This window comes from Panulirus ornatus, chromosome 14 (assembly GCF_036320965.1).
Source record: "Panulirus ornatus isolate Po-2019 chromosome 14, ASM3632096v1, whole genome shotgun sequence".
NCBI lineage: Eukaryota > Metazoa > Arthropoda > Malacostraca > Decapoda > Palinuridae > Panulirus > Panulirus ornatus.
In genome coordinates this window covers 4594641-4610179 of record NC_092237.1, presented here as the reverse complement: position 1 = coordinate 4610179, position 15539 = coordinate 4594641, and the positions used below count along the sequence as shown (strand labels likewise).

The 15539-nt window shown below is 37.7% G+C and overlaps 1 protein-coding gene across 1 annotated transcript in view; it reads right to left on the bottom strand.

Annotated features, from left to right (window-relative positions):
• LOC139753111 (nuclear factor related to kappa-B-binding protein) overlaps positions 1–14645 on the bottom strand; it is a 40530-nt gene extending 25885 nt beyond the window's left edge. The window contains exons 1-8 of the mRNA XM_071669199.1: positions 14433–14645; positions 13733–13908; positions 8315–8464; positions 5643–5836; positions 4845–4971; positions 3534–3663; positions 3126–3349; positions 2136–2458 (exon numbers count right to left, since the gene is read on the bottom strand). Coding sequence (XP_071525300.1) covers positions 2136–2458; positions 3126–3349; positions 3534–3663; positions 4845–4971; positions 5643–5836; positions 8315–8452 — 1136 coding nt within the window. The 5' untranslated portion in view covers positions 8453–8464; positions 13733–13908; positions 14433–14645. The remainder of the gene's footprint in view (positions 1–2135; positions 2459–3125; positions 3350–3533; positions 3664–4844; positions 4972–5642; positions 5837–8314; positions 8465–13732; positions 13909–14432) is intronic.
• Positions 14646–15539: the final 894 nt, after the last annotated feature.

Here is a 15539-nt window from a genome sequence, read left to right as displayed (position 1 = left end):
AACATTTCTCTCAATTGCAGTGCCTTACTCTCTTATTCCTCAGTCTTTCCATAACACTAATTACCCCATGGTGTAAATTAATCCAGTTTTTCCCATTACTGAATAAACTATCAGTATATCATACATTATTGAAGAACACAATTCAAAAAGATAGTATAATTTCCTCTGTATTGGTGTGTCAGGGTGTATGGTGTGAATGAGGGTATGCCCCGTTTTATATTTCTAAGTGTGATTTCATTCTACATATACTATAAACCCTCAATTTAATGGACTAACAGGGGGAAGGGGTGTCTGTTAATGCCAAAAGTCCATTAAATCGAATGTAACCTATTTCTATGCCATATTTAAGTTTACATGCTTTTTTAACTCTTCTATCACTGAAGAGTTTAGCGTGTGGTATGATAGTTGGGTGGCGGGCACCCAGCAGGGTGGGAATGCTCGCCAGGCAGTTGGAGGCAGAAGTCAGACTGAGATAGAGGTGAGGTAGGAGTTGGCTAAGATAGAGGTGTTGCCACTCCTCCCGTGAAAAGATACTTCTTTATAATAAAGCGAGGATGGACTACCTGCTTTCACTGCACCTCTTACAATCACTTAATGCCATTTTGAATTGTAAGGATTGCAACATTTTTTCATCATCATTATTTAACAAATAAAGTCACGATTCTGAAATATCAGAAACAATCAGTATACAACCTGACGGCATGATAGCTTAAGGGAGACTAAGACTGAAACAAAGTAAGTCTACCCCATGCTACCAAAATCAAGTGCGATATGAAATGCGCATGCTGTGGCGTTTGAATTTCTTTATTTTTTTTAAGTTACAATCAATTTGAGCTATATTATTATTTGTCCATTAAATCCGAAATCCATTATATCAAGGTCCATCAAATTGAGGGTTTACTGTACTTAAATATGGAAACCTTGAGGAAATGGAGTGCTTTAGGTACCTGGGAGTGGACATAGGAGTGGACGGAACCTTGGAAGCTTTCATGAGACAGAGTTAAAGAGGGGGCTGAGTTCATGGGCACACTAAGGTGTGTGGAAACAGAAGTACAAGTCAGTGTTTAGGGGAAGATGGGCATGTCTATAGGTACAGTAGTCCTGATGGTATATGAATGCAAATCTCAGACCCTGATAAAAGGATGAAAGAGGGTGGATGAGTTGGAAATGATATGCTTATGGACTAAATGTGGTGTGAAGATGGATGACTGTACAAAGAATGACACTAGGAGATCTCGGTGTGGTACTAAGCACAGTTTGATTGGGGGAACTGACCTGTGTGAGCTAATATGGTGTGGACATATGGAGATGAGCAAGCAAAGTCTGCATAAGAGGATCTACATGTTAGAAGGGGAGGCAGCATGAAGGAGGAAGAGAACTAAGAAGGAGATGGAAAGATGGGGTGAAAGAGGCTTTGAGGTACCATGGCCTGAAATATTCAGGAGGGTAAGAAGCCAGAATGAGTTAGGGTGAATTATAGCAATGTAGTATACAGGAGGTGATACACCACTAAGGGGTTGACTGATAAATGGAAAGTAAAGTGGTCAAGGGAAACCATGACAGGTCTTGGATGGTGAGTTCGTTTCAGTGCATTATACGAAAAACTGGATAATGGATGTGATCAAATATGCTATTGTTTGGTTGCTCTTGACGTTGTTTCACTAAACTGGGTAATGGAAAATAAGAAAATGATAATAATAATGAGGATAAGAAAATGATAGAAATAATAATGATAATCTTATTTTTCTTTATGAAAGCAACCACAATTCAAAATAATGAGATGTTAATCAGCTAGAGAGACAAGCTGGACTCTTCAAGAATTGGATACTGTGATGCTTTCAGCTAAGTATACTCCTACTTGAGGAGGTGAATCATTTGCTAGTTAGCCAAACCAAAAGTGTCCATAAAGAAGGAGGTAACCACAAACATAAAGTGTGACTTCCTGGTTTAAGAATACTATGCTTTCAATACCCCTGCCAGAGCATGAGTATCTGTGGTTCCTCAACAATTACATAAGGGACAAAGATATGATGTAAAGAATATATGGAAACCATAAGCAAAGATCTTCCATGAAAAGAGTTGTAGTACAGATAGGCTAAATTAATAAAAAAAAAAGGAAAGATATTCAGATTTACCTCTTTTTAGCAGAAGGTACAGCATCAGGTGCTTCCTTCTTTATTTCAATTTCCTCCGAGTCACTGACAGATGATGATGAAGATGATGATGATGATGATTCTGAGTCACTTGCAAGCTCAGTTTTTATGTTTACTGGAAGATCTAAATGGTTGGAAGAGACTAGAATGGATGAAGATTCTTTCTTCACTTTTAATTTTTTCTTTGGTTTTTCAAGTGTTAAGGGGGACATAATGGCTCTCTGTGGAGGTCGCTTCATCTGAATTTGGGCTCGGGATACAACTTCTTGGAGGGTAATGCCTCGGGTGTCCAGGTCAATGGAAGTCTGAAAAAAGAATAGGGAGCTTTATGTCAACACTGAAACACAAAACATGATGAAAATCAATTAAAATAAATGAAAATGCATTGTATTTTCATCAAAGATGTAAAAATCAAGTGTAAATAAATTATGTAAGAGATCATTGACCACAGAAGCCCAAAGAAGTGACAAAAAAAAGGACTCATTCACTTGCTTCATGAAATATCATGCATTACCATTCACTCTCCAGTTACATCCAGGAGAAGAGCTAATGAACACAGTTTGCTTATAATAAATGTAGAAGAGGGAGATAATCCAAACTCAAATTTTTCAAGCATGGAGTGGAACAAATGGGTAGATGTTAAGAGATCAAAACTGCTAATTTTCTATTGTCCTTACCTACTTCTACTCTTCAGTGTCTCTCTCTGTCTTTCTACATATACTCTCCCCTAAGTGCAATCTACATTCTGTTACATGCATTCTTATTCATAGGCTATGCAAGTGATGACTATCCCACTTAGCAATAAAACAAATGTTCTCAGTTCCACAAACATTCTTTATCAATTACTGAAACTGAATGAAGACAGTTGATAAGTGAGATGTTCAAGGAATTCTTAGCAAGTATTAACTGCAAAGGATGTGGAGACAGTCATGATAATGAACTTTGAAAAAAAGGGCAAATTATAACCTGTACCTCTCGTTTATTCCTTCGAAGTCTGTGTGCTGCCAACATAGCTCTGAAGTGATCATCAGTGAGATCCAGTGGGTTGCTGGTGGGTGTTATTTTCAGTTCTAGGTCTAACGCAAGAGAACCACTGCTGTGGGTTGCTCTGACTGGTAATAAGTCTGGAGGAAGTGATCCTTCTAGACCACCTAACTGACGACGCTGCTTTTTATTGAGTGATGCCCCTGGTCCCTCTGCAAAGTTAAGGGTCAAGGGACATAAAGATTATTTCAAAAGAGTCTTGCTAGAGCTTTCAATACAGTGTCTCTACAATCACTAAGGAATGTTGGCTTCCTTTTTGATGTATAAAAATGGCAAAGGAAAACAAGAGCTAGAAAAAAATGATAATGCTACTCATCAAAACTCCAAATTTCATACCTGGATAAATTTCATCATCTGAAATATCACTGATGTCTCCAACTTCTGCTCGAATAGCAGCCAATTCACGAAAGTAGCGTTTCTTTGTACAGTACTCAATTGATGTACGTGAACTCTTCTTTTTATTATGCTGCAAAAGCAAGGAAAATACTGAAATAAAATCATGCCTAAAATTCAGAAGCTTTTTTTAAGTATAAAGAAAAATTCTACTGCAATAATGTCTTCCATTTTCCTAGTGAAAATGGCTGCCCTTCTAAGATTGCTACTATTCCATTAAATTTCTAAAACTACAATCAACACCAACTACTGTTAATGCAGATTTCAATCTTCATCTGAATCAATGACTTACCAGAAGTATCCTAGCCTCTCAAAACAAACTATCTAACAACTTTCTTTGGTCAGGGACAAAATTCCACATCAAGTCTGAGCCTTAATTGAAATATATAGAGAATTATGAAATGGAAAAAGAAAAGACAAGGGAAAGTATTTACAAATTCTGGAGAAGTGAAAGACCTGTCTTTTGAAATGTGCTACGTCATAGTTATTGGGAAAAACATTAAAAGATAGAGAGTTCCAAAGCTTCAACGTGTAGGGAAAGAAGCAGGTATCAAAACAGCCCACCCTTGGATCACACCCTATAAACTTACCCTTCATATATAACTTATACTTTTAAGTACTAAGATAAAAGAAAGCAAGCCATTTCAAAGAAAAAATACTGGACTGGCTCATTCTAGCAAAAAAAAAAAATTGAAAGCTGAATGCAGAAGGGGATAAAAATAGCAAATTTCATGGAACTGACCTTGACAGTACAGGACTGTACTAAACTGTCTGACTGCATTGGGAACATTTTTAATTGGTTGTTATGAGATGTAAACATTTTACCAAAAGTCTGCTATCATCTCCCAAAGCATACTTCCAACACTGAACGAGTCTTTTATCAACTCCTAATTCATGTATGACATATATGAATGACAAACAGAATTCATCATAACCCAGTGAATGGTAACTTACAAACTCAGGAGTAAAGAAAACATACTGAGCCTGATTTCAGTACCAAAGCCTACCAAATCATATCTACTCTTCATTCATACTATTCTCCCCTTGTTGTATCTAAGTCTCTCACCTTCTTTTACATCCCTTATAAAATCAACAAAAATGAAATCTTTGACACTCCTTTTTCATGTTTAAACCAACGATGTAATTAAGAAATAATATAAATAAATATACAAGAGGGATTAAAATCTGTAATAACTTATTAAAATACCATATACTGAAATCCTACAACTGCAGCAGATGCAAGATCCCACTTACCAAGGGAAGGAGTCGTGGAATCTTAGGAACATCATCAGGCGGCATGTTACTAACGATATCCAGTACCCTTTTTCTCCTAACCAGAACCTCCTCCAGTGTGTGATGTAGATACTGCTTCTGTCGGTATCTGTGCAAGTACAAATAAAAATATTCTGCATATCTTATAGCATTCTTGATCCTGATTTGTACCCTCAGAATATAATTCTATACGTGAGAGCAATGATTAAGTAGGTTGCAAAGAATTTCTATTCAGATCTGGTCATGGCATAACTTTTCTAGAGGTGGCCAAGAAATAAATTACCACTCCTGTTTACACCAAAGAATAGATAGAGGTTATCCTGCTGTCACTGACTGGCTTCAGGTATAGGCATACTCCATGACCATTAAGATGACATTTTCACTGAAACTTTTTTATTTTTAAGTTCCGCTAGTAGCACAAGAGGGCTCACTTGGTACTTGTTTGGACAAGACAGACCAGAAAATTGCCAAATTAAAACTGCCACTTATAGGGAAGGTTAAAAACATGACAGTGTATAGGAAACTACACATCAATTATTTGGAGTGGTATAAAGTCGAAGACTCCATGAAAACACATTCCCTCTATTAACCAATATTTTTCAAGGGCTGCTGTAAAGGTCAAAACCTAAATAACTTCTAAGAAATCTTAAACATATGAAACATAATAATGACAAAGATTTTGTACTATATTTATACAATAAATACATAAAACACTACCTAAGTTTAAAATGAGGATACAATAGTCTCCAATGCAGAGAAAAAAATCAAAACATTTATTACCTGTATTCTTTGTACAATATTTTCTTGTGAACTGCTCTCATCTTTGAAATTTCTGGATTGAAGAAACCCTTACATAGCTGTTCATGAAATAATCTGAGTGGGGTTCCAAATCTAAAGTTTTCATCCATGAAAAACATTTCCAAAGTGCGTGTCTTCTCTTCCAAGTCATTATGAGGAAATTCTGGTAAAAAACCCTGAAAAAAAAGTAAACACTTAACTAAAGGAACATTTCAAAATAAATGTGTAATACATCAAAGCCACAGCCTACTATCCACAGTAAGAATGAAATGTATCACTATTTGCTGCTGGACTCCCTTCCTTACCTTACCTTGTATGGGGGTTCCTGAGGCATTTGGGAGCCAGTTATGTCCATCACACAGGATCACAGATAAAGAGATGTAGTGATACTGTGCATCTGTCTTTATGAAGTGAATGCAAAACAACTGAGAAAGATATGTTCAGCGTCTTCAGAAGAGACGATGTATCTTGGGAACAAGGGGTCTTGTGATATGATGAACTGATGTTTGTAAAGTTGAAGAGATGGGTACAGTCCACAACAAAGGTGAGAAAGTGTAAAATGCTTCTGGGGATGGGTTCATTTCTGGTGAAATGGAGCTCAGGACAAGGCTGGGGGGTTAATTCTTATCAAGTAACTACAGTGGGAATCTATTTGGTCAATACACATATCCTAGGAAGAGCTGGATTTGTGGATCGAAGTAACTAAAGAGAGAAGTAGGGTTTGTTTGCTTATGCATGGGAGTTCTTGGTTTATTAGAGTAGTTCTGGTGGGAGAGGTCTTGTGCTGTTGCATAGACCTGAGTACCAAGCATGCAGAAGTAGAACTTTTCATCAAAACAATTTGGTTTCATTATGTGTAAATTAAGTGTTGGCCAATAGGCGGTTGGTGGCTGTTACAAGTGCTCTGTTTCATGTGGTTGATAGTTATGTAAGGTTTGGTTGATAGTTATGTAATGTTTGCCTTTAAAAGGGTGGCTTACCAAGCAGAGGAGGTACAGTTTAGACTGAAGAAGAATAAACTGCTCGTACATGATACCAAGGGATTCTATTACTTGTCCTAAATCAGGTGCCAACAAGTGTTCTGAGGATATCTAGTTTTATAACCTTTGTGTATGTCTATAGTGTGTTAAGTGAATGTTATATGCGTGTCATATATGATGCCTAGTTTTAGTGGTAAAAGTTTTGCTAAGTGGGAGAGGTTCATCATTCAAGTTATAAGAGGATGCAAACTGGATTCATAATATGAATCCAACCTTCTCCACACCTTGAAGCCATAGTCACCATAAAACATAACTTAAATATTTTACCATCAACACTCTATTGTTTTAATATCAGTACAAAATTTCGTGGTTCTCGTATCTTAGAACTTTTTTCACAACACCTTTCTAAAATACCCTTCCAAATTCAAATCTTCAACACACAGCATCTTCCATTCATTCAATAACATTTCATATCCCACATCATATTTATATTCAAGGTCAAATGTCTTCTCTTGAAAACCATTGATCTTCAATAATGGCCAATTATTTCTTGGCTGACTCATCCAGTATGACTGCATCAACTATGTCCAACAAGGCTGCTAAATATTCAACTATATCACTGATACCTGTTCCCTCCTTGGAACTCCCTCAAGTAGGTTGCCAAGGCAACAAAATCTCCATAACTAGTGAACTCCAGTGCCACTTCTTAGCCTTCATGCCTAACCCTTAACAGGCTCCTGGCAGAGGGCAACTCTGGCAAAGTATCTGCAGAGGCTCCAACTTCTACCTAATGCTCCAGCCTAATGTTCCCAACGACTACTTTTACCAAATGCTCCTCCCTAAATGTTCCTACCTAACTCCTTCTACCTACTGCTCCTACCATTTTGCCAAAAGGCAAGGCTAGTAGATAGAGCTCATCGCAGGAAAATCTATAGTTATAAAGAATAAGCTGTGCAAGTTAAGGTTTATGTGTGACAAGGAGAAATCGTATGTCTGTGGACAATGCCAATAGTCTACTTGTGGATGAGGCAGAAAGAAAAGAGCTACCTGGGTCACAGGAGTGCAACTTGACAGCTGCTGAAAAGCTGGCTCACTAAGCAACCATCACTAACCCTCCTAATACCCAGATGGGCAGTATGGTAAAATACCTCCCAAGTCACTAGCTGCCTACCAAATACTCCCCATTAAACATCCATTCCTCCTCCAGCATATTTAAGTTTAAGAAATCTACTTATACCCAGGGGAATATTCTTAATGGTTTGCCATATATCAGATCATTAAGCAGACTGTGACATATCATCATCCTCTTGGATTACAAATTTCACCATCAGCAATTAATGAACCATCTGTTACATCTAACACAAGTTCTATCCTTAACATTATAAACCCTAAAATTCCAAGTTTATACAAATATAATGAAATAATTTCAGAAATACTGTGTTATGCACAAACAACATAAAAAGGTAATCAGTCACATAGAGAAATAACTTCAAAGAAAAAGAACACATCACAACTAGATAATGAATTCTCAACAACAAATGAATGATATTTTCCTAAATTTTCTTTAAACTAGTCCAAGACAAAAGAATAAAGATAACAATATAACAGGACTTCCATACTGAAGTAAGACATACCATAAGTCTAATATCTAAAACTTGAAAATAGTTGACAGACCATTAACATTTCCCGGTGCTCATCAGTAAGGTGATTATTCCAAGTGTCTGGAGAGATAATATCAAACAGCAGGGAGATGTCTTCACAGATTTCAGACGGGATTTCCAAAGTCACTCCCGAGTAAACTACTGTCTCCATTACTGCTCAAATCTGAAGAAAAAATCCAACTCAAAATTCTCTTCTTAGAAAAACTTGCATAACTTATTGAGTGAATCCACAAATAAATATGCTGACAAACTTTTCCAATATAAGTTGTACCTCTTAAAAGCAGAAGAAAATATGCAGGCGAGTAGTAAAATATACTTTGTTTAATAAGAGACAAATAGCATAGTCATGGTACAAAGCAGAGTACTACTGAAGAAGAATTTCAGGAAGAAAGATTATCTCAAAATTAAATTCTACAGGTATGAAATAGATGTCCAATGAATGCTTTAGCTTCAATACAAGTTTCTGGTACAGATATGACCAAGATGCAGGTTTAGATGAGTTTACAAAGATCTTGAGGATTTTATGCAACTCATAATGGCAATACAAATTTCTGTTATAGTTTCCAATAGCTTTCACAATAATAATAATAATAGTAATAATAATAACAAACGCAAACGCGGGAGACAGCGACAAAGTATAAAAAAAAAAAAAAAAAATAATAATAATAATAATCATAATAATAATAATAATAATAATAATAATAAAATATTGGAATAATATTAATAAACAAGTAACAAGTATAAAAAACATTTTGTTCTTCGCCCAACTTCTTTTCCTGCTTAAGCAAAGTAGCACCAAGGACAAATAATGGCAACATTTACACACCACTCTCTAGCTACCATGCATATCACAGTGAAAACAGAGCATACCATCAGCACAGCAGCCAAGCCCCACAAGTGACTCCATGGTTTACCTTGACAATTTCACACATGACGGTTCAGCCCACTAACAGTATGTCATCATCAATATACTGGACTGATTCAATTAATTATATCCCATACATGTCTTTCATCCTCCTGAGTGCTCAGGCCCCAGTATCCCAAAGCCTCTTTTGTTCCACCCTTCCATCTTCTCACTCTCACTCTCCTCCTTGCTCCTTCCACTTCTGACATGTAGATCCTCTTCATCAATCATTTTTCACAGCATCAGCACATTCTGGTCATCTGCCTTATTCAGACTGTACTTACTACCACACCTCACTCTTACAGTCATTACTCCTGAATTATTATTTTTTTTTTTATTATACTTTGTCGCTGTCTCCCGCGTTTGCGAGGTAGCGCAAGGAAACAGACGAAAGAAATGGCCCAATCCCCCCCCCCCATACACATGTATATACATACGTCCACACACGCAAATATACATACCTACACAGCTTTCCATGGTTTACCCCAGACGCTTCACATGCCTTGATTCAGTCCACTGACAGCACGTCAACCCCGGTATACCACATCGCTCCAATTCACTCTATTCCTTGCCCTCCTTTCACCCTCCTGCATGTTCAGGCCCCGATCACACAAAATCTTTTTCACTCCATCTTTCCACCTCTAATTTGGTCTCCCTCTTCTCCTCGTTCCCTCCACCTCTGACACATATATCCTCTTGGTCAATCTTTCCTCACTCATTCTCTCCATGTGCCCAAACCACTTCAAAACACCCTCTTCTGCTCTCTCAACCACGCTCTTTTTATTTCCACACATCTCTCTTACCCTTACGTTACTCACTCGATCAAACCACCTCACACCACACATTGTCCTCAAACATCTCATTTCCAGCACATCCATCCTCCTGCGCACAACTCTATCCATAGCCCACGCCTCGCAACCATACAACATTGTTGGAACCACTATTCCTTCAAACATACCCATTTTTGCTTTCCGAGATAATGTTCTCGACTTCCACACATTCTTCAAGGCTCCCAGAATTTTCGCCCCCTCCCCCACCCTATGATCCACTTCCGCTTCCATGGTTCCATCCGCTGCCAGATCCACTCCCAGATATCTAAAACACTTCACTTCCTCCAGCCTCTCACCATTCAAACTCACCTCCCAATTGACTTGACCCTCAACCCTACTGTACCTAATAACCTTGCTCTTATTCACATTTACTCTTAACTTTCTTCTTCCACACACTTTACCAAACTCAGTCACCAGCTTCTGCAGTTTCTCACATGAATCAGCCACCAGCGCTGTATCATCAGCGAACAACAACTGACTCACTTCCCAAGCTCTCTCATCCCCAACTGACTTCATACTTGCCCCTCTTTCCAAAACTCTTGCATTTACCTCCCTAACAACCCCATCCATAAACAAATTAAACAACCATGGAGACATCACACACCCCTGCCGCAAACCTACATTCACTGAGAACAAATCACTTTCCTCTCTTCCTACACGTACACATGCCTTACATCCTCGATAAAAACTTTTCACTGCTTCTAACAACTTTCCTCCCACACCATATATTCTTAATACCTTCCACAGAGCATCTCTATCAACTCTATCATATGCCTTCTCCAGATCCATAAATGCTACATACAAATCCATTTGCTTTTCTAAGTATTTCTCACATACATTCTTCAAAGCAAACACCTGATCTACACATCCTCTACCACTTCTGAAACCACACTGCTCTTCCCCAATCTGATGCTCTGTACATGCCTTCACCCTCTCAATCAATACCCTCCCATATAATTTACCAGGAATACTCAACAAACTTATACCTCTGTAATTTGAGCACTCACTCTTATCCCCTTTGCCTTTGTACAATGGCACTATGCACGCATTCCGCCAATCCTCAGGCACCTCACCATGAGTCATACATACATTAAATAACCTTACCAACCAGTCAACAATACAGTCACCCCCTTTTTTAATAAATTCCACTGCAATACCATCCAAACCTGCTGCCTTGCCGGCTTTCATCTTCCGCAAAGCTTTCACTACCTCTTCTCTTTTTACCAAATCATTTTCCCTAACCCTCTCACTTTGCACACCACCTCGACCAAAACACCCTATATCTGCCACTCTATCATCAAACACATTCAACAAACCTTCAAAATACTCACTCCATCTCCTTCTCACATCACCACTACTTGTTATCACCTCCCCATTTGCGCCCTTCACTGAAGTTCCCATTTGCTCCCTTGTCTTACGCACTTTATTTACCTCCTTCCAGAACATCTTTTTATCCTGAATTATACTCTGTACATATATATGGTCAAAAAAGTTATACAGTAATGTATACAATATACCCATAGGTCATTTTAAGAGTCCACTCACCTAAATGCCAAGTTATTATACTACTTATGGTTTCATACTTTTTTTTTTTTTGATAACTTTCATACTTAATCATCATTTCCTGCATTAGTGAGGCAGCGCCAAGGAGAGATGAAGAAATGCTGCATTAATTCTCATCCAATCTCTTGCTGTTATGTACAATGCACAAAAAACACAGCACCCTATCCAAAACTAGACCTCACAGACCTTTCCATGGTTCAAGCCCTAGTTCAGTCCCATGACAGCATGTTGACCCCTGTATACAACACTGTCCCAGTCTATTCTATCACCTGCATGTTTAGGCCCTGATCACTCAAAATCCTTTTCACTCCATCCTTCAATCCCCAATTTGATCTCCCCCTTCTCATAGACCTCTCCTCTTGACACATATATCCTTTTTGTCAACCTCTCCTCAATCATTCTTTCTATATATATCCAAACCATTCCTGGACATCCTCTTCAGCTCTCAACCAAACTCTTATTATAATCACACCTCTCTCGTACCCTTTTGTTACTTACTTGATCAAACCACCTTCCACAACACTCTGTTGTCAAACATTTAATTTCCTATATTTTTACCCTATTTCGCACTTCCTCATCTACAGACCATGCCTTGCATGCATAAAACATTATTGGGACCATAGCATCTTCAAACATACACATTTTTGCCCTCCCAGGTAATGACCTCTCTTTCCACGCATTTTTCAAATGCTCCTAGTCTTCGCCCCCTTACCCACCCTATGACTTATTTCCGCTTCTATTTTTTCACTTGCTGCCATGTCCACTCCCAGGTATCTAAAACACTTCACTTCAAGTGAATATGTTCTCCAATAATAGTTTAATGTCTGGAGAATATGACAAAAGTAGTACAGTATGATTTGGAGCATTACTGCTTATTCTGTGGTAAAAGACAAAGTGATCCTGTGTGGTTATGAAAACCCTCACCTAACATCCCTAGTAGTTAAAATGTTCAATGTTCTAAATGAAATATACCAGTCACACCCGTGATTGAGTACTGGCTGACAACCAATGAATGTCACACACACAACAAACAAAGTGGCCATTCATGCCACTCCCTAAATCAGCCATTCCATGCAATCCCTAGCAACATCAATATAATGTTGGTAACTTTGAACTAAAGATCTTGGGAACTAAAGGAGGTTAGGCAAGGTTTTAATAAATTCTGCTGATTTACTACAAGTGTTCTGCCTACTTTTATGTCAGAGCCCCAAATTCTCCCTGATGTATATAACTCTACTAACCCCTTACATATTTATGCATAATAAAACAATGCTCCAATTCACAATCCAAAGCACTTACTGTATTCTCTATACACTACACTACATTGCAGAACAAACTCATACAATAACCAAAGCTAGTTTTGATCTGTGGGTGAACTGATAATGAACCAATTCTTGAAACAGCGTAAAATACAAATAAATATATAACCATATTATGAAGCTACTAATGATACTTAACCCTAAAATGTTCATGAGTCTCTGGGGGCTATCATATAATCTAGCAGCAAGATAGCTGGCTCACTGCCATGGCAGTGTTAGAAATTTACTGCAGCTTCCAAGGTAAAAGTGAAACCATTGCAATGACTGATAAAATTAGATTCAACTGCCGCATCAACATATGTGTGATGGACTGGCTTAATCAAATTCAATGACTCAAGAGTGTTCTATAATTACTTCCAACTCCTAAAAATCTTAATTACCAAACATCTGTACTAATTTCCTAAAATTAATGACAAGATGAGAATATTTCTGAGATTCTAGAACAATTCATAGCTACACTGTGTAAATCTATGAAACATGATGCGTATTTTTGACATTTATCTTGAAATGATCAATTATTCAGCAAGTGGGCCATCTAAATTTTTTTTATAATAGTGACCCAAACTTGCAAAACAACGTTTTCTTTGTCACCACCGGTCAATGCCAATCTTATTAATTCTTTAGTACCAGCCACATTCGGCCTTCAATAATCATTTAGAGTCCCACAGATACTATATAAGTCAGCTCTTTATATAGGGAAGGTTTGGCCTACCAGTAACTTACTGTTACTCGAAAATACCATCTAAATTTAGTTGGAGCACATGTGGCAACATTGCATACATTTCAGAGTATTCTTCAGATCTTTCAATACTCACAGTAGCCTACCGCATGAGAAATATGAGTTAATGCACTCAAAGATCAAGTTTTCGGAGTAGCAGCTTATCTGGCAGAGTCATTCCGTCGGATGTCGTCACAATCCACCTTCCGCTAGTCCATTGCGAGGAAAATTCAGCCAATGAGCGGCTTCCGAGCTGTCAGCCATTTTAAGCGTCTGCAAGCAAAGAGATTCTTTAATACAAGAGTAAAGTAAACATTGACATTTTTTTTTAATGATACGAAATAATGATGACAAAAATTATGTAATAATAAATTTTTGTTTATATTATTTTGTAACTATCTAAAACTATGTTTAATTTGACTATTAATTCCTTTTTGTCAGGTTTGTTTTCGTCACGATCCGATCACGAGTTCAGACAAACAGAATTATTTATCTGAACTACTTTGAAGGAGGATCCTTAATCCAATTGATGACCTGGAAAAATATTTCAATAAAATAATGATACAGGAATATTGATAGAATATAAGTGTTGTCTTTGAATAAAAGTACTATAAACATATTTGAGTTTGAAATCTTGGTCTGACTAACCCTAAAAGTTCACTTGTCTGAAACACTGATTACCTTGATGATTTTAATGAATACTACTAGGTAAAAGAACAATCGACGCATATCTGTAAGTGTGTATCGTTTGGTTGAATACAGGTGTATCAATGGAACACACAATTGCATTAACTTACGTTGATTATAACACTAAATATCACAGCAGTCTAAATAATCACCACAAATTCTTGTTTCACATTTTCAGTCAACAGTAATCTGATCTCTTGTTATATTTGTTGTCAGCCTTACTTTAAGCTTTATTTATCTTCCATGGAGAATGATAATATAAGGAAGAGTCCTTTTTAAAGATTGTATAGGTATATGTTCTATCACACTGAAGTGGTCGCTGATATACAAGGCCATTCGGACAGTGTAGCAGTAAAAGTTTTAGCAGCAGTTGCTGAAATAAGTGTTACGTAAATTGTCAATGAACTTTCTCCTCCGAATTCAAATGAAGATATATCAATTCTTTGCCTTAATAACACACACTGTGTATATTCAGTGCCCAAATGAAATCCAGTAGGGGTATGCCATGAGCTGATAAATCACATGCTTTATCTTATTCACATTACACAGAACGCACACATCCACCTGTGCCAGTAATGGTACACCCAAGAACACACATTCATCTGTGCCAGTAAATCTAATACTTCGGGAACACACCCGACCAGTGCCAGTAATGCATCACAGGGACACATCTGACCATCGCCAGTAATGGCATCCCGAGAACACATCCTATCTTAAAACTCAGAAATCTTTATTATGGCATTTGATGCATAGAGAGCTTTTGAAAAGGCATGGCATTAGAGTCTCTCTCTCTCTCTCTCTCTCTCTCTCTCTCTCTCTCTCTCTCTCTCTCTCTCTCTCTCTCTCTCTCTCTCTCTCTCTCTCTCTCATAATTCCAGACCCTAGTCACCACCACCAATGGTGTCCTACAGGGTTCTGTCCTTCCTTTCTTCAACAGATCCTCATATACTGACGGCTGTGCACTCTGTTTTCGCCCTTTTTAAATCTTGTTCCATCTGTTTTTCCTTTCGTCATAATTGCCGTTAAAATGCCTCAACTTTTTTTTTTTATCTCCACCACTCAGCACAATAACCATAGTAACATTACATCACATAAATAACCAAGTCTAACTCGAAGAAACAGCGGGCTGAGTTTAGACAGTGAAATTTCTTCCTCGTTGAACTGGTATCAGATTATTCAAAGGAATGAATCAGCCTTGAATGCAGTGCTTCTTTCAC